This window comes from Diplotaxodon limnothrissa, linkage group LG4 (assembly GCF_057381915.1).
Source record: "Diplotaxodon limnothrissa isolate DT_005_m linkage group LG4, D_limnothrissa_male_GT1.1, whole genome shotgun sequence".
NCBI lineage: Eukaryota > Metazoa > Chordata > Actinopteri > Cichliformes > Cichlidae > Diplotaxodon > Diplotaxodon limnothrissa.
The window spans coordinates 10,542,544-10,559,825 of NC_140599.1; the positions used below are offsets into that span (position 1 = coordinate 10,542,544).

At 39.8% G+C, this 17,282-nt stretch overlaps 3 protein-coding genes and 1 non-coding gene across 4 annotated transcripts; 3 read left to right on the forward strand and 1 right to left on the reverse strand.

Moving 5' to 3' along the window:
* Nucleotides 1-245: 245 nt before the first annotated feature.
* On the reverse strand, nucleotides 246-1,256 carry LOC146633313 (galectin-2-like). The gene is made up of 4 exons (XM_085352147.1): nucleotides 1,233-1,256; nucleotides 1,012-1,091; nucleotides 618-789; nucleotides 246-393 (listed from the first exon to the last, which is right to left on the reverse strand). The coding sequence occupies exons 1-4, from the start codon at nucleotides 1,239-1,241 to the stop codon at nucleotides 247-249; spliced, it is 408 nt and encodes a 135-aa protein (XP_085208273.1). The 5' UTR covers nucleotides 1,242-1,256; the 3' UTR covers nucleotide 246.
* A 750-nt stretch (nucleotides 1,257-2,006) lies between these two features.
* Nucleotides 2,007-7,876, forward strand: pick1 (protein interacting with prkca 1). Its single transcript, XM_085352146.1, has 13 exons — nucleotides 2,007-2,143; nucleotides 2,633-2,706; nucleotides 2,929-3,040; nucleotides 3,256-3,384; nucleotides 4,439-4,505; nucleotides 4,639-4,728; nucleotides 4,799-4,852; nucleotides 4,975-5,037; nucleotides 5,340-5,473; nucleotides 5,684-5,776; nucleotides 5,866-5,916; nucleotides 6,555-6,699; nucleotides 6,824-7,876. The coding sequence occupies exons 2-13, from the start codon at nucleotides 2,666-2,668 to the stop codon at nucleotides 7,078-7,080; spliced, it is 1,236 nt and encodes a 411-aa protein (XP_085208272.1). The 5' UTR covers nucleotides 2,007-2,143; nucleotides 2,633-2,665; the 3' UTR covers nucleotides 7,081-7,876.
* Nucleotides 7,877-8,608: 732 nt separating this feature from the next.
* trnar-ccu (transfer RNA arginine (anticodon CCU)) lies at nucleotides 8,609-8,681 on the forward strand. The gene has a single exon. It is a non-coding gene; the product is annotated as a tRNA-Arg (tRNA).
* A 276-nt stretch (nucleotides 8,682-8,957) lies between these two features.
* Nucleotides 8,958-16,615, forward strand: LOC146633316 (lysosomal leucine aminopeptidase-like). Its single transcript, XM_085352149.1, has 11 exons — nucleotides 8,958-9,027; nucleotides 10,870-11,092; nucleotides 11,203-11,286; nucleotides 12,461-12,596; nucleotides 13,073-13,213; nucleotides 14,210-14,354; nucleotides 14,958-15,158; nucleotides 15,303-15,443; nucleotides 15,537-15,722; nucleotides 16,213-16,319; nucleotides 16,439-16,615. Exons 1-11 carry the CDS (start codon nucleotides 8,958-8,960, stop codon nucleotides 16,613-16,615), a joined length of 1,611 nt encoding a protein of 536 aa, XP_085208275.1.
* Nucleotides 16,616-17,282: the final 667 nt, after the last annotated feature.

Here is a 17,282-nt window from a genome sequence, read left to right on the forward strand (position 1 = left end):
CATATACTGTGTTTGTAAGAGGCTGCAAAACCTTAAAGATGACAAAACATGATTATTTGACTGTAAACATTTTATATCATTTTGCACAACAGGACATTTTAATCCACTTAAATGTATTAATTTCTCTTTATCTCTTAATGATTCTTCAGTCAATAACTGACTGTTATTGTAAGAATAACATTCAGACAGTCAAACCTCATCTATAACTAAAGTGTTAAACACAGCATCTGTTTACAGTTGTATCTCTTAGCAGATCTTGAAGGATTTCAGTTTAAAGTCTCCTGTGACTCTGATGTAGCTGATGGTACCCATACCAACACGATTTGGAAACTGGACTTCCTGTCCATCAGGAAGTTCCACTTCAAACGTGTCTTCAGCCAGTTTCAACACAATCTGAAACAGAAGAAAAATTCATAAGAAAACATTTTTTCCAAAACACAATCAATTCCAACCCAACCTTCATCCCCCAGCTTAATATCTGCAAGAATATTAGTGTGTTTTTGTGTTTTATGTGGGTTAACCAAACATCCATTTGATCTAATCAAAAACCTTCTTGTGATATTTATAATACTCAGACACTCAGTACATCATCAATTACTTCGATCACATTCCCTCACCTTGACATCAGCACCCCTCTGTAGGGGGTTGTGAATTTCCCGTTTTTCATCGCCCCAGCAACCAGCAATCTTTGAGTTGCACACCAGCACAGCACCATCAGTGTCATCATGGAAACGAGGATTGAAGTGCAGTGCCAGGTCATCTGCATCACAGCCAAGATCGATCTGGAATCTGTTGATCAGAGGTTGTACAAACTAGGTTTTAATATCAATGGCTTGCAGAGCTTTAAACACATGATCACACAGTGGATACAAGATATAATATAATTTGTAAAAGTCCACTTTGTGCTAGATTAGATTTTCCTACTGCAGGATTAACAGCATATGTAGCTTTCATTCAGTTTATATGGTTACTGTACTGAAAAAATAAATGTTATGAGTTTTATTAGCTTACCTCTCTGCATCATGCAGAATTACCCCTTTTATTTTCAGCTCATCTCCGGCTCTCAAATCCACATTCTTCAGTTCGAGTTCCTGAACACATGGTTAGAATATAATCTGAAGAAGTCTTGAGAATGAAATAACTTTGCATTTTTAGTTTTGCAAATAATTTATTAAAGGGTAAAATGTAGTTAATTTGCTGACATGTAGTGGCATACACAAACCTAAGCTTACCATACTCATACTGGTTGCTGGTGAACAGTCCTGGATGATGGAGTGTCAGCAGAGGTACAGTCTACTGTGCCGGGAGAAAAAAGGTAAATGGGGTAACTGTGAATTCTAGTTTATTTATGATGCAAGACATGAGTTTTAGTAAGATTCTCTTTTGACACTGACTCATTCAACATCATACTATATTCAGTACAAGCACCACTCTGTTTAATCACCTGCAAGAGCAAATTAGTATATGAACAAATTAGTGTGATTTTTGTATTTTTCATTGGTATTAATTTTGCATATTAATGAGGGCCTTCAATATACTGCAGATGACTCTAGAACAAAATAATCTATACTAGTGCACCATACCCATGCAATAAGTCTATTTCGCAACAATTGTTTTTGTATGCTTGACATTTAAAATGATCTACAAACAAGATCATTAGTGAAATGTACATCACTTTTTCCATCAAAACAAATCTGTAATAATATTATATTTGACAAATTTCATGCAGGGGCAGGTTGACACTCTAACCACTGGATGGCAGTAAAACGCGTAGTCTAAATTAGAAACAAGCGAATCCTGGAAGGACTTTAATTAAATCTGCTAAAATACAATTACAGTGTTTTCATATGAGCTGATGAGAAGTTTAAAATAAATAATCTGTATCATTTACACTGAGGAATATAGAATTATAGACTGTAAGAAAAAACTAGAAAATGATTATCCAGTCCTTCCTTTTGTAATACGTTTTAACAACAACTTCCGTCATCCTTCCGGAAGTGACAAAATAAAGTAAATAGAAGGTGTCTTTAGATCGAGAAGTTGAGATAATTGCGAATAAAAAGGGCGATTCAAAAAAAAATATTTTGATTTTATGCACACTGAATAATATCTTTATGACGACTCTGTGCGACGCCTAAGAAAGGTAAATTGTTAATGGCCTGCTGACGTTTCAGGGGACAACATTAGCTAAATGCAGCTGCTATTAGCCTACAGGCTAGCAGCTAATAATCCAAGTTCCTTACTGACCTCGGTCACTGTAATGAAATCTAACAGTGACTGGTTTGTGTGTGCATGCAGATATATTAAGTGCAACAGTTACATTAATTAAAACGTATTTAAATGGTTGTTGTTAGGATGTTAGCATGCACTGCGGGTTACCAGCTGTTTGCTCTGCTCCAGCGTTTCCTCACTGACTCCACAGCGATTAGATTTGCCGCATCAGGAAAGCAAAGCTGCCAATTTTGGTGATTTTCCGATAGTCCATCTGACTATAAACTACTTTTAAATTCACCGGTAGCTCAAACTCTTAAACGTGTTCTGATTCTCACTCTTTTAATGAGCGTTTCTTTGGTTTCTGATCACTAGATCCAGTTAAAACCTTTGATTTCTGTTTTATTGTACTCTCTCGCAGGTTTCACAGGGACAGGAGTGACGCTGTCCTGCAATGTTCACAGATATGGACTATGAATTGGAGGAGGACAAACTGTGAGTCATTAATGAGCTTTCTCTACCCACCCCGCCGAATCACATATGCTTTTCATACATTATAAACATAAATCATTATTAAACATCTAAAACAGTAACTGATAAGGTGAATGCCTTGATATAAACTGTGATATAGTTCCCTCATTACAGAATGTCCCAGAATAAGCTGAACAAAATGCTTCAAAGCTCAATTAGTGTGGGTTTTTTTCTCTGTCTTAACAGGGGGATACCAACAGTGCCTGGGACTGTGACTCTGAAGAAAGATGCTAATAATCTTATAGGCATCAGCATTGGTGGTGGGGCTCAGTACTGCCCTTGCCTCTACATTGTTCAGGTGCACACAGAATAATTTATTATGACTTTATTTATTAACATGTCATCGATCACCAGAAGTTTCCATCATGCTTTAAATGTTATAAGACTGTATCTGTCTCAGTTTGCTGCTGTTTAGCATACGGGTCATTAAATGCAGCTTATCGCCTCTTATTCAGGAAAAATAACTGTACTTTGTCACGGTACTTTTTAAATGCGGTTGCTGTTGCTTTGCAGGTGTTTGATAACACACCAGCAGCTTTGGATGGGACGCTGGCAGCAGGTGATGAAATCACAGGTGTGAACGGGAAAGCAGTCAAGGGCAAAACTAAGGTGGAGGTGGCCAAGATGATTCAAGCTGTGCAGGTACACCGACTCTGAAAGTGTTTATTAAAAACTCAGCATTACACTATTGACCATAACTGCTATTTATCATTACAGTGTGACAAAAATGCACACAGTTTAGAATAATAGTACAGTCATTTTTGCATCTGTAGCTACAAAAACTCTCACCATCTCCATACACACTAAAGAAAAAGATGCATTTGACTGATAGCTTTATTAGCCTTTTCAGATTTTTGGTAGTTGTTGTGATGTGATGATTATTTCCATGGATTATTTTGAATACAATAATAGTGTCATTGCTGTGAAAATCTTATGACAGCCCTGTTGAAATAATGATGTTAACATGAGCCCTATTATTAAACTCTTGTTTTTAATCTTTTAAACCTAAAGACAGCGACTCTTCATACTCACCCTCACCTCTGATGACCAGTGCCCCATAATGAAGAAAAAAAAGAACCAAACCACAGCTTTACTTGCATGTTGAAACACTGTGTGTCATTTAAAAGAAATTTTGAAAAGAATTCAAAGATGACTCACTTTTTTATGTCCAGCACAGTCCAACAGTTAGTGAGATATGAGCCCACCTTCCCACTGTAGACAGGACACTGTAGGAGTGACTTCACTGGTTTGCTAAGCTGTGCTGAAGAGGTCGGGACAATAGCCCGTAGCATGTGGCGTACCGTCACCGGTGAATAGTGGCGCTGTTGTTTTTGGCATCTTTTGTTCACAACCCAAAAAATTCCATGACTTCCTGCGTGGTGGGATAAAGATGGGGTTCAGTGTGGGATTAAAAGGATTAGGTGGTGTTGCTGCTGCCCGTCACTGAAAATACATTTCACACTTAGCACCATGAATGTTGCACATTATTAATTTTAACTTATCTACTAAGGTGAAATGTAACTTTCTTTGAAGCATGCATAGCAGTGCTTTGTACTGCATTCTTGCATAATCTCAACAAAAGCTAAAACAGTTCTATTTCTTATATTTAGCACTGCTACAATAGATGCTCTTCCTCTCACCATCCTATATTTATTTATTTATTTGGTTCATTTAACTGTTGATCCTATTTTCACAGGGAGAGGCAGTGATCCACTACAATAAGCTGCAGGCTGACCCAAAACAGGGGAAGTCTCTGGACATAGGTATTTATATTTATGTTACTTTCTTTTGAAGCGTGCACTGCAGTGCTGTGTACTGCATTCTTGCAGAATCTCAACAAATCGTTTTCACTGCTGCGTTAGTTTGTGTTAAACATTGATATTTTCTATGTTTCAGTGCTGAAAAAAGTCAAACATCGACTCGTAGAGAATTTGAGCTCAGGAACAGCGGATGCTCTTGGACTCAGTCGAGCTATTCTATGCAATGGTAAGACTGCTAAGATGGTAACTGCAGGTTTGTTCATATCTACTTAGATTTAACTTATTCTTCTTTACAGATGGACTTGTCAAAAGACTGGAAGAGCTGGAGAAAACGGCAGAGCTGTACAAAGGTAAAGAATGATAAGATTCTTTACCTAAACATGTTAATCATGTAATGTGAAAACTCCATAATCACAGATATGAGAGAGCTTTTAATCCACAGAGACGCTGTTGTTCTCTGTTTGCGTTGCAGGGCTTATGGAGCACACGAAAAGACTACTGAGGGCGTTTTTTGAGCTTTCTCAAACCCACAGAGGTCAGTCACTATATCCAAAATCACAAACGAGAAAAACAGTATTACACCAGTGGAATAATCCACTCTCACCCCCAAGCGAAAGTTTGCTGTTGTTTTTTTTGTTTTGTTTTTTTTCCCCAATGAAGGCTAAAACCTGGTGGAGCTTTTAGTTGAAACGTGACCATAAAATGAAGAAAAATGTCATGTTTTCATACAATGTCTGCTTGCTGGTGGAGTTGTATTTATTACTTTTTGTTTTCTAACTTTAGCAGATCTTTGCTCGTAGCTATATCTGAGCGGTTTCTGGTTTTGTCCCTTTGCAGCATTTGGAGATGTGTTTTCTGTCATCGGGGTACGAGAGCCCCAGGCTGCTGCCAGCGAGGCTTTTGTGAAGTTTGCTGATGCTCACCGCAACATTGAGAAATACGGCATTCAGCTTCTAAAGACCATCAAACCTGTAAGCACAGATTTAATTTATGCTTTGAGTCATTCATTGTACTAAAAGTGCACACATCAGTTAAAAACATTCATTTTAAAGAAAGCTTTGGAAAATTCTGTCTGTGTATACTTTATATTGTGTTCCTTAAATCTGTCAGAGTGAAATTTATTATGTAAGATGTCAGTTTTCCAGTGGATGTTAGATTTTAAAGTGTCTCTCGTTGTGCAGATGCTCCATGATCTGAACACGTACCTTAATAAGGCCATACCAGACACCAAGCTCACCATCCGCAAGTACCTGGATGTGAAGTTTGAATATCTGGTGAGACCTGCGGTGCTGTCACTCTGTTTACTGAAATTCACTGTCAGCCTGTAGGTTGAATAACAGGACGGGTTTTTTGTGTCTTTCAGTCGTACTGCTTGAAGGTGAAGGAAATGGATGATGAAGAATACAGCAGCATCGTGAGTCACAATTTTTACTGATTTAATTATATCAGTATGATATTGACAGTTGATGTAAAAGTGACATTTTGATTGCAACATTTCTTCCTGTTCAGTGTGTCAGATTATTCTTCTATGAGGAAAAATTTGACCCCAGGAAAAATGTAACCAAAACCTGCTACTTTTTGAACGTTCTAAAGCAGAAAGATGAAAACATTAGAAAAACTGACTGTAAGAAGATGGAACATCACATTTGTATCTGCAGACTAACTATAGATGCCCATCTTTAATTATCATGAGATCATTATGTTCCTCTCTCTAGTTATAGGGATGGTACCTTGAAGTATGAAGCTGCTTGAGATGACTGCGTTTAATCATGTTCTGTTTTGTACACAGGTGTTAGATTAGAGTCAGACTCGGTGATAACAGGTGTTCTTTTTAAAAGGTGTAGATATTTACCATCTCAGCATGACCGCCTCTATATCCTTCATGCTCACAGTCAAACTTTAGTTCACCACACTGATGCAGACTTAGCAAGTGCAAGGTTCTTATTTTCCCATAAGCACTCTGGGGAAGAACTGGCTATAAGCTTTCCTTGGATTTCCGCAGCTGAAAACATGTTTAATATGAACCAGTAAATCCTATTTTCCTTCTCACAGGCCATGGGGGAGCCTCTGTACCGCGTCAGCACTGGTAACTATGAGTACCGTTTGGTGCTTCGGTGTCGGCAGGAAGCCCGCGCCCGCTTTGCCAAAATGAGGAAAGACGTCCTGGAGAAGATAGAGCTGCTGGATCAGAAACACGGTCTGTTCTTGCTGTTTTTCACCTTTAGCTATTCCCTCCTCTGTCCTCCGTGGCCTGTAAACAGATGCTGAGGATTTAGTAGCTTCAACATGTTGCTTTTGTTTTCTTTCTTCCCCGTCTCCAGTTCAGGACATCGTGTTCCAGCTGCAGCGCTTCGTGTCGGGAATGTCACATTACTACAATGACTGCTACGCCGTCCTGAAGGAGGCAGATGTGTTCCCCATCGAGGTGGACCTCTCCCGCACAATGATCAACTACAGCAGCCAGCCGTTCTCCTACACAGACGAAGATGAGGAGGAAGAGGGAGGCGGAGAGGGAGGAGGAAGCAGTGCTGGCAGACAAGCAGAAAACGGAGCGGAGAAGCTGATCGATGACGAATGAGAAAGCCCGCATGCGTTTGTGTTTACCATCAGTTACATTTAATGTCTACACACTCAGCAGGCAGGGATCCTTGCAGCAGAAAGCAGCTGCAGGAGCGGTTAACACTGTTCACACAGAGAGGAATACTGATTAGAAATGCTGCTATGATACTGTATGTGGGCGTTTTTACAGTTGTTTCTGTGGATTGTTAAAAATTCTATAGCTTTACGGTTACTTTATGATATTATTTACATTTGCAAATTTTCACTTAAAGAAAATCATTTATGGTGTCTCATAAGGTCATCACTGAAGGAGTGTGAGAGACACAATCAACTGAATGAAGCTTTATTTTGTTGTGAGTGATGTGTTTGGGTTTTAATGTTTCAGACTGGGATCTGTAAGCATATGAGGTGTGCCTTAGCTCTCTGTACAGTGAAGTGTACTGGGTCTGAGCTGTTTCAGTGTGGATAATATTTATTTTCTTTGCTGCAGAACCTGCTGCATCTTTGACGTTTATTTGTTTACCTGCTTGAAATGATATCACACTCTAAATGTTTGTCACTGCAGAGAGAAATTCTCAGTGCAACAAACCACTGGATAGTTTTACAAAATGTCAGGGTGTTGGTTACATTCAGCCTTTTTCCTCCATCTTTGCACATTTTAAGTTGTCTGACCGAGGTTCTTTTTTTTCTTTGTCTAAGGTGTCTGTTTTATCTTCTCGGGCAGCATGCTTCAGGTGGAGTGTTCACATTCCCCTCACTACATTTGCATTCCAGCTGTGCCCTCACAGTATGATGAAGAAACTAAATGGATGCACAGCTTCACCGTGTTGTAAAAAGGAATTTAAGAAAAAACACTAGAACTGTGTAGAAAAAAGGTGTAAAAGCTCTTTTACTTACTGTTTTATTTATTGTGTTTATCAAATTATATCTGAAAATTTATTAAGGAAAAGTTAATCTGATAGTTTATTAAACTGTTCCAAAACCTATCACTAGGGGGCAGTGTCGCATCAGCTCTTAAATGTTTCTTTTTGTTTCTCTGAATGCAAAGAAAGGGACCCATTGTTTATGTTTCTTAATTTTCTTGGTTGGTTGCTTCGTACTACGTCATAATGACTTTTCGGAACTTGACTAAATATATGATCATTTTAATGAATATGCTGTCAGTTTATTTTCTATTTTAACTTTCTTTTACCTCGATAGGGTCTGTGCCACATGAATTGCGCAGATGCACTGTCCGTGACATTGTAATATATCAAATAAAGTAAATCCAAATATAAAGGAGGGTTGTGTGTTAATTATAAGAATGTAATCTCGAAGCCTCCATGAATATGGGGCTTTTGCTTTCAGTTGTAAAACGGAACGGAAACATGCCAGCTGCGCAGAAAGAATTCTCTTCGCTGTAGACGCGTCATGTAACTCTGAACTAAACCTTCGAAAAGCCCACACACGGCTCCGGACTCAGGCTCTGGTACCTACGATATGAAATCGTCGCAGGGTGATTGTTATAATCTCTAAAGAGTTTCCTGTGAGAGTCACAAAGCCATACAGCCCCAGTGGCCTAATGGATAAGGCACTGGCCTCCTAAGCCAGGGATTGTGGGTTCGAGTCCCATCTGGGGTGGAAGGTTATTTTCTTTCTTTTCTTGTCTCAAAACTGAAAACCATGTACTCTTGTTTACCAACTATCTTAGTTGTTCCAGCAGCTTGTCTCGAAGTGTTTTCACGTACTGTTCCCATTTTCCGCTCCTGGCCGCAGCCAATCAGGAAACTGAGCTCGCGTCACCTTTGGACTTTCCTTGCATAGAAAAGACAGATTTCCTCTTTACCCGTGCCACTTCTGTTCGAACCATTTCTATGTCCCGCAGCAGTTTTAGTTTTCAGCTCCATTCTCGCAGACATGTCTCCACTAAATTGGTTACATGCCTGTCTTTTATTCATCGTGGCTGCGACCTTCGCCTCTGCTGACAGTAAGTAGGACAAGTAGGGGAGACCGGGGATAGTTGTAACGTGGGTCAGTTGTAACACTTCAAATTTCTCCAATCAGGGCTAAGTTTCAAATGATGTGACTCATCCTGTGCATGCCCAATTCAGTTCTGCTATCACATGTGAAAAATCAGCACATTTTGTCAAAAACAGACAATTTAACACCAAAAAAAGTAATTTGTATGCCAAAAAGTAAGTTTTTCTACTTTATTTCAATTTCTAATAGCATTATCTGCTTTGCAGTTAAAGTCATCAAACTTAAATTATGTTATTTGTATGTCTATGGGGATATATTCTGTGTAAGTCTTTAGTGCTAATGTTTTAGCCGTTGGCTGTAATGTTAGCTACTTCATGGCTATAGGAGTCTGGGTCAGTTGTAACAGCAACAGTCTGGGTTAGTTGTAACAATAATGCAGATGTTACAACTTACCACACTATTACTTTAACTTATATTAAACAAGTTGGGGCAACGACATCAGCAGAGAGAGGTTCACTGGTCGCTTTTGTATATGTGGTTAATGCCATTGGCAACACAATTCCTCCACTGTTTGTGTTCCCACACATACATTATGCAGACCACTGTGTCAGAGATGGACCAGTAGGAAGTACTGGTAGTGGAAATAAATCAGGATGAGTGCAAGAAACAGATTTCCTCATCTTTCTGAAGCACTTTGCAAACCACACCAAGGTATGATAAAAAGTAATGGAATTGCGATGCTGGTGAACAACTACATTTTTTCAGCTTCATTGTTATGTTCAAAATTGGTGCAAGAGTTGTAGGTTATAATGCCCACTGAGCCAATGAGGCCAAACTCAAGGAAGACCAACCAAAATTAATGAAATATTCAGTTGCAGAAATTTCCATAATTTGTCTTTTTTGGGGGTTGGAATATGTTCAAAAGCTAGATTTCTGCATTCTGTCACACACACACACAGCTACATAAATGGATGTAAGTGCATTCATGTGTTGAATAAACAAAGATTACATGTTAATATTTTGTTAGTACCCTTATTTCATTGTGTTACATTTTACCCCAGGATATGTTACAACTAACCCAGACTATGGGGTTAATTGTAACATTTCACTCTTTGTGTTTGAGACCATACCATGCAATGGGTAATTGTGCTGCAGAGAAAATAGCTGTACTATTTAATAGCAGAGACATGTAAATACTTTGCATTACATTTTGAATCCACTACCTTAAAAGAGCTTCAATTTACAGACAGAAATGTCAAAAATGTTACAACTATCCCCGGTCTCCCCTACATGAGAAGTCACTGGTGATTGTTTAAGGATCTGAAGAATCAGAATCAGAATGTCTTTATTGTCATTGTCGCAGGTACATCCAAAATAAAAGTGGTATCCGATCAGTGCATCATCCATAGAAATATAAAAATCTAAATTAAACAATAACATTTAATTAAATCACTAAATAAAATAAATAAAGTGCTAATAAGAATAGTATGAGCAAACATTCCCACACACATGCTTCAGTCAGTGCATAGATCATTTCAAGAATGGCGTGATGGACATTTTTTAGTAGCAGCATTCAGACATGTTATTGCGGTTGGGTAAAAGCTGTGTTCGACTCTATTTGTCCTTAAACTAATTGCTCTGAACTGTTGCCCTCGGGCACACAGTACAAACAGGGAGTGTCCAGGGTGTGAGGTGATACAGTGATCCTTTGGTCGGTATTAAACTTTCATTTTTGTTTGCACCCATTAATTCATCAGAACAATATAGAAGGAAAAAATCCATAAGTAAAGGAGCTGGGATCTGTGCCTCCCTTTTTGTTTATATTTTCATTGTGTTGATGTGTTCTCAGAGCTGACAGCAGCCACTGTGTACTGGGACCCCGATCACAAGCTTGTCAAGTTAAAGGAGGGGGTGATGGAGGTCGAGGGGGATGCTTACGGGTTCCTGAATGACACCCTATCCAGTACAGGCTGGAGTGTCCTTGAGATCCGAGCAGGGTATGGAGAGACTCCTGAAACGGATGAGATCACTTTCTTCCTGGCTGGCTACCTCGAAGGCTTCCTGACTGCCCAGTAAGTGCTGTCAGTTCTTATTATAATCTTATTTCTTTCACTCAAATTCTGAGTCTGGGCATTTTGTATTCATTCTTATACTTGTACTCATTCTTCCTTTTCTTCCCGAGGCAGATGATGGACCACTACACCAACATGTACCCGCAGCTGATCACCGACCCAAAGATGCTCGACCCAGTTCAGAAATTTATGGAGTGAGTCTGTTCCCTTTTCCTTTCAGAGTTACAACCCGAGCAGCAGAAATGTCACATCTACTTCACAATCTGTCATCTTCAATATCCTCTTCTGAAAAAAGTTCAACCAAACATTTAAGCACTCTCAGCGTTGGCATTCAGCCACTCTTGACCACAACAGAGGTGTGGTCAAGAGGCGGGGGAGAAATATAGGAGTGGTGGAGAACGAACTTAACCTGCGTGTCTATTGTCTTGCGTAGTTTGGGAGATGATGATGGGTCGGGTGGGCTGCTGCGGGTTCTGTGGGCCCTGGTCCGGATGGGCCTGGGCCCCCTGGCCTTGGTGGATTCCAGAGAGCGGGGATGGCTCCGTGGGCTCGGTCCACTCTGGTACAGCTGGCTGCTGGCAGAGCCCACGGACATGTCACTGCAGCCCCCTCTGGCTTCTGCTCCTGGATGTCCTTCATGCCCTGGGGGACGGGGGTATGGCTCCCCACACCCTCTAGCAGATCGTTTAATGGAGAAACCTTTTGAATACAAGTGTGCCCATCCACACAGGTCGCAGACAGGTGTACACACGGGTGTTCACAAACACAAACTACACCTTTCTTGGCAAAAGCACAGTCTTGCGTGCTCCACAATAACATTCAACATTGAGTATTTACGGTTACTTACACTTAGCCAGATTATTGCGACGGTGTCGTACTTATTATATTGCTCTCTTTTTTACTTTCTTTTTTTCTCTTTTTTTTCCTTCTCTCAACAGGTGATCCAGATGATTTTTTTAAGTGCCCTTTCTCACTGTCCCTCTTCACCTCTGTTTTTCGTTCCCTCCCTCGCTCACTCCCTCTCTTTCTTTCTCCCTTTCCTATCCCCCAGTCATGTTTGTCCCATCTGTAAAACTGAAAATAAAATAATGAATAATAATAACGAAGGTCATTAAAATGGACTAATACAGCAAGCCTGTGATGACCCACTTGGCAAAGTAAATCTGTTGGGGATCTTTCTTGGCCTTCAGACAGTAATTCTGACGGCTAAAGAACCAAATGGGATGGGTGGAAAAAAAGACCATGTTGCAGAGTTAAGAACATTTTTGATCAGGTTTTTCTACTGATGCAGTATTACGGTGGGGTTTTGTAAAGTAGCATTTATCCATTTAGTTAAATTTCAGTTAAATATGATTCTTGTACGTTTAGGGAGCAGGACTCATGGGTCAGACAGCAGGTGAACAAGAGCTCCGATCCTCTGTGGAAACACGCCGGCTTCATCATGGCTCAGCTGGACGGATTGCAGGCAGGAGTGGCAGCGTGGGCCGAGAAGCAAGGGAAGAAGGTAGGATAGCCGTTTGGCTGGATTTTTGTCCCACAAAAACGCAACAAAACACAAGAATGTTTAAAAAAAAATGCTATCAAATAAATCTGCACTCTGAAATGCAGAAGCATCAACCAATAATTTTATATCAGGTTTCACAGGCTTAAGTCATGTTAAATATAAAAAGTAGAAGTAATAGTACTTAAGAAGATTTTCATGAATATGCTATAGAGCCAATAGTGATATTAATGGCAGTAAAAGTAATACTACATACCAGCAGTTATGAATTCAAATAATTTATTTGTTTAAAGAATCCACTTTGATTTGCTGTAAGATGTGAATTATTTTTAATATTTTCTTTTCTCATAATTAATTATTTTGTAGCTTTTATTCCGTGTTTTGTTTTGTTTTTGATAAATGGCCGTCTCACTTCAGGAGCAGCAGCACTGTTTGTTTGCATTTGATGACCAGCTGTTTATCTGTTGTCCTTCCCAAAGCCGCTGACGCTGTTTGACGTCCAGTTCCTGAACGCGGTGGGAGACCTGCTGGATCTGATCCCAGCCCTGGTCCCCAGCTCCTATCCTTCACTCAGAGACTTCAGACTTCCAGGGATGGGTCACTGCTCTGCACTCATCAAGGTCAGAGGTCAAAACACAAGTTAATCACAGACTGTATATAAAAGATGGATATAGAGACCAAAAGTGAAGCTAGCAATGCCTAAAATCAACTCACTCTTTCTTCTGGTTGCAAAAGGTAGTCTGACTTTGAAGAAGCATCTGATCTATGAACTCCGTAAACATCTTACTTTTCAGTTCCTCCTCTCAGCCGCTGGTTTCAAGTCTTGGTGAATACATCAAAATGTTCCGTTTCTGCAACATAAAACGAGCAGTTGATAAGTTCACTTTATGAAGATGTGGTGTCTCCTCTTGCTCGTCAAGTTTGAGGGGGAAAAAATATGGCAACCGATAAAATGCCAAACCCGAGGATCTAAAACACAAGTCTGCGCACAGCTTACAGTGGCCATCTTTTATATACAGTCTACGATCCTGATCAGGCTCTTATTCTTATTAGATATTAAAAAAAATACACATAACACAAAAAGCAGCTGATGTATATGAGTAGTTCCTCAAATTTACTTCACAGCAAATTAGTAATGCTTCACTGACATCAGCTGTAACCTGATTTTCATAGGTGTGCAAAATAAGAAGAACAAGAAACTACCAGTGAAGAGCAAATTTCCTGTGTAATCGAATGTGCTGGTGCATTAGTGCAGTAACGCATTATTCATCTTTATTTCATATTTAAAGAAACTAAGTTTAATTTTCAGTGACATAATTAAATCAGGGGACAGTTTTGTACACAGAGGTGCATATTCTAAAACCTGTAACTTCAAAGTGTTTTTTGCACGGCAGCTTTAACAAATGTATGTTTGTGCTAAATAACAGGCCAAATTTAAAAGTCCTATAACGTCACCTGTTCTGACTTCTTGTCTGTTTGGTGGCTTTTGTTGAAAGGAAACTATCGAATTTAAGTTAATTATCTAACTAAACCAATGTTATTATGTTGGTTAAGCTACATAACTGTTGGACATGACGCACGATTGTCTCATTACTGATTTCTGTCATCATCTTTAGATGCTGCCGGGGTACGAGAACCTCCTGTTTGCTCATTCCAGCTGGTACACGTACGCTGCTTCGATGCGGATTTACAAACACTGGGACTTTCACATCAGCGAGCCCCATACAGCCACTGGAAAACTATCCTTTAGCAGCTACCCTGGTATGTAAGAAAGCAAGAGCATCAGTGAAAATTTACCTCATTTATTTTGATTGAACCTTCATTTAACCAGGATAACATTACTTTAAGGTTACACAACTCTTTTAAAACGTGTCCTATCCAAGACAGGCAGCATTACAATCAGTAACTGCACAGACTAGTACAACACAGATGAAAATACACAGCAAAAACACACTAAAACTATAAGAATGTAAAACTGATGGAGTAAAATACAAACACAACCAACATTTATGCTGAAACAAACATAAATAAAAGTAAAAGTCACTGAGTTTATTGAATAGTACTGTGCTGTTAATATTCATGCAGTACATTTGTAGTAGCTGCCTCCAGGTCAGTTAAAGACGCCTTAAATGGATTTGGTGAGATCAGCTTCTTAAGTTTTAGAGTTTTGCTGATGATTCCACTTCGTAATTCAGTCAGTGTCAGCCATCTCCAGAAGGCCAACCATTCATTCTGCTGTCTCTGTATAACAATTTTGGTTATCTCGCCCTCTTCACACATGGCACACATGCAAAAAGAACATCATTATGGAAGAAGATCATCCATAAAGCTCATGTTTGTAATGTGGCTTGTTTGTGGCTTCAGGGTTCCTGGTGTCGCTGGATGACTTCTACCTCTTGGGAAGTGGTCTGATGATGACGCAGACGACCAACGTTGTCTTCAACTCCTCCCTTTTTGACACAATCACCCCAAATAGCCTACTGGCCTGGCAGAGGGTCAGGCTGGCTCACAGTTTGGCAAAAACCGGAGAAGAATGGGCCAAAACCTTTTCCATGTATAACTCTGGTGAGCATGTCTGCCTTATGTACATGGATCTTTATACACGAAGCACAGAAACTGTGCTGTGTTTTGATAGAAAAAGCTAAATCATGCTCAGGCCTCTTTATTAAACTTTTTTCTCTTCCATAAATCCACCTGTAACTCTTGCAGGAACCTACAACAATCAGTACATGGTGTTGGACAGAAGCAAAGTGAAGCTGGGTCACAGTCTTGACGACGGTGCGCTGACTGTGGTGGAGCAGATTCCCAGCTTGGTGGAGTACTCGGACCAGACACAGACTCTGCGCAGAGGCAGCTAATCATTTTCTACATTCAATTGTATTTTGTATCGTATTTCATTTTTAGACTTTTCTGTGATTTCGTCACCACATCCATTTCTTACAGGTTATTGGCCGTCCTACAACATTCCTTTCCATCGGAAGATCTACACAATGAGTGGTTACGTAGAAATGTGGGAGCAGTACGGAGAGGACTTCTCCTATGACCTCTGTCCCAGAGCCAAGATCTTTCGCCGTGACCAGTGTGGCGTTAAGGACCTGGAGTCCTTGAAGCACATCATGAGATTCAATGGTGTGTGGCTCCATCTCAGCTTCTTAGTTTTAGCTCATTCTGCTGACTCTTTGTATGTTGCTGTTTCATAAGCTAGATTTTTGGCTGCAGTACACTTCATTAGTTACATCTTGTTAGAGGCACACATTCAACAAGCTGCTGGATTCAAATCACATCTAGTGGATAAAATGACACTGGAGGCCCCTTCAGTACTTTTTTTTTTGTTTGTGTAAATTGTCACTTTCAAAAAGGCAGTTTGAGATAATCTGAGCTTTGCGACATGGTGCGTTATCCTGCTGGAAGAAGCCCTTACAAGATTGGTAGACCATGGTCAGTTTGAACTTTATTAGGTTGTCAAGTTACTGGTATTTTATTGTCTGATTAGATTTTTGCATTAACAAGTAGTTGAACAAGTCTAATTACGTGGCCTTTTTTTATTTAGCTATTCTGAAGCTCAATTCTCAAGCTTTAGCTTCAGCAAGCATGATATTTTTGGTTTGCTTGTTTTCAGACTATAAGAAGGATCCGTACTCAAAGGGTGACCCCTGCAAGTCCATCTGTTGCCGTAAAGACCTGCGAGGAGAGGATCCTTTACCAGGAGGCTGCTATGACACTAAGGTATTCCCAGAGCGCCACAATAGCCTTTTCATCAGTAGCAGTCATACAGGTTTCATGAATTCAGATGCTTTTAAGCTCTTCCCAGCTTTCTTCTTGTTGGCGTCTTTTTCCCTGTGCAGGTGACAGATTTCCACTTGGCTGGGGATTTCCGTGCGGAGGCGGTGAACGGGCCGACAACACAGGACGGACTCCCACCGTTCTCTTGGGACAAATTCAGCAGCATCAGTCACCAGGGCCTGCCACAGTATTACAACTTCACTTTTGTCAAGATGCAGCCCATTCTTTTCAAACCATGAGCATCAGTGTGTGACTGTGTGCGCACGATAGGGATTCTTTCAGGGTAATGAAGGTCCACAACCATCGGTTTTATCTGTCCTTTCCATTACCATCCTGCAGATGATTTTTTTTTCTACATGTTTACTATTGCATCCATGAGCAGATCTGCTTTTTTCTCCGCTGTCACTTTTTTATAGGATTTCATTCAACGCTGGTAAACACAGATTTCTGATCTATTTCTAAACACGTTTTTTTTCCCAGGGTGTCCTGTGTGCAGCCATTGGTGCCTTTGATGCTCACAGTAGCTTTATGATATAATAAAATACCAAATCACAAAATCAGCAGATGTGCCACCTTAAAGTAAAATCTTTATTTTTGATGCTTGAATGTCTTCATATATACAAACACTATTGCTGCAGGAGTAGAGGAAACAATCAGTGCAATGCCGTACTCAGGAGCTGATCATCTCTTATGATCTGATTTTTGTTTGCTGCCTTTTGATTGTGCTGTGTGAAATTAAAAACCTCTTCTTGTATTTTTGTGTTTCTTTGCATGTCTACGTTATGCCTTTATTCCATTTTTGTTTTATACTTAAACTCTCACAGTCTGGACTTTCAGCTACTCTGGTTTAGTGGATTATTCATGTGAGTTTGAAGCTTTCATAAATATTTAATGGAAAAGTAAGAA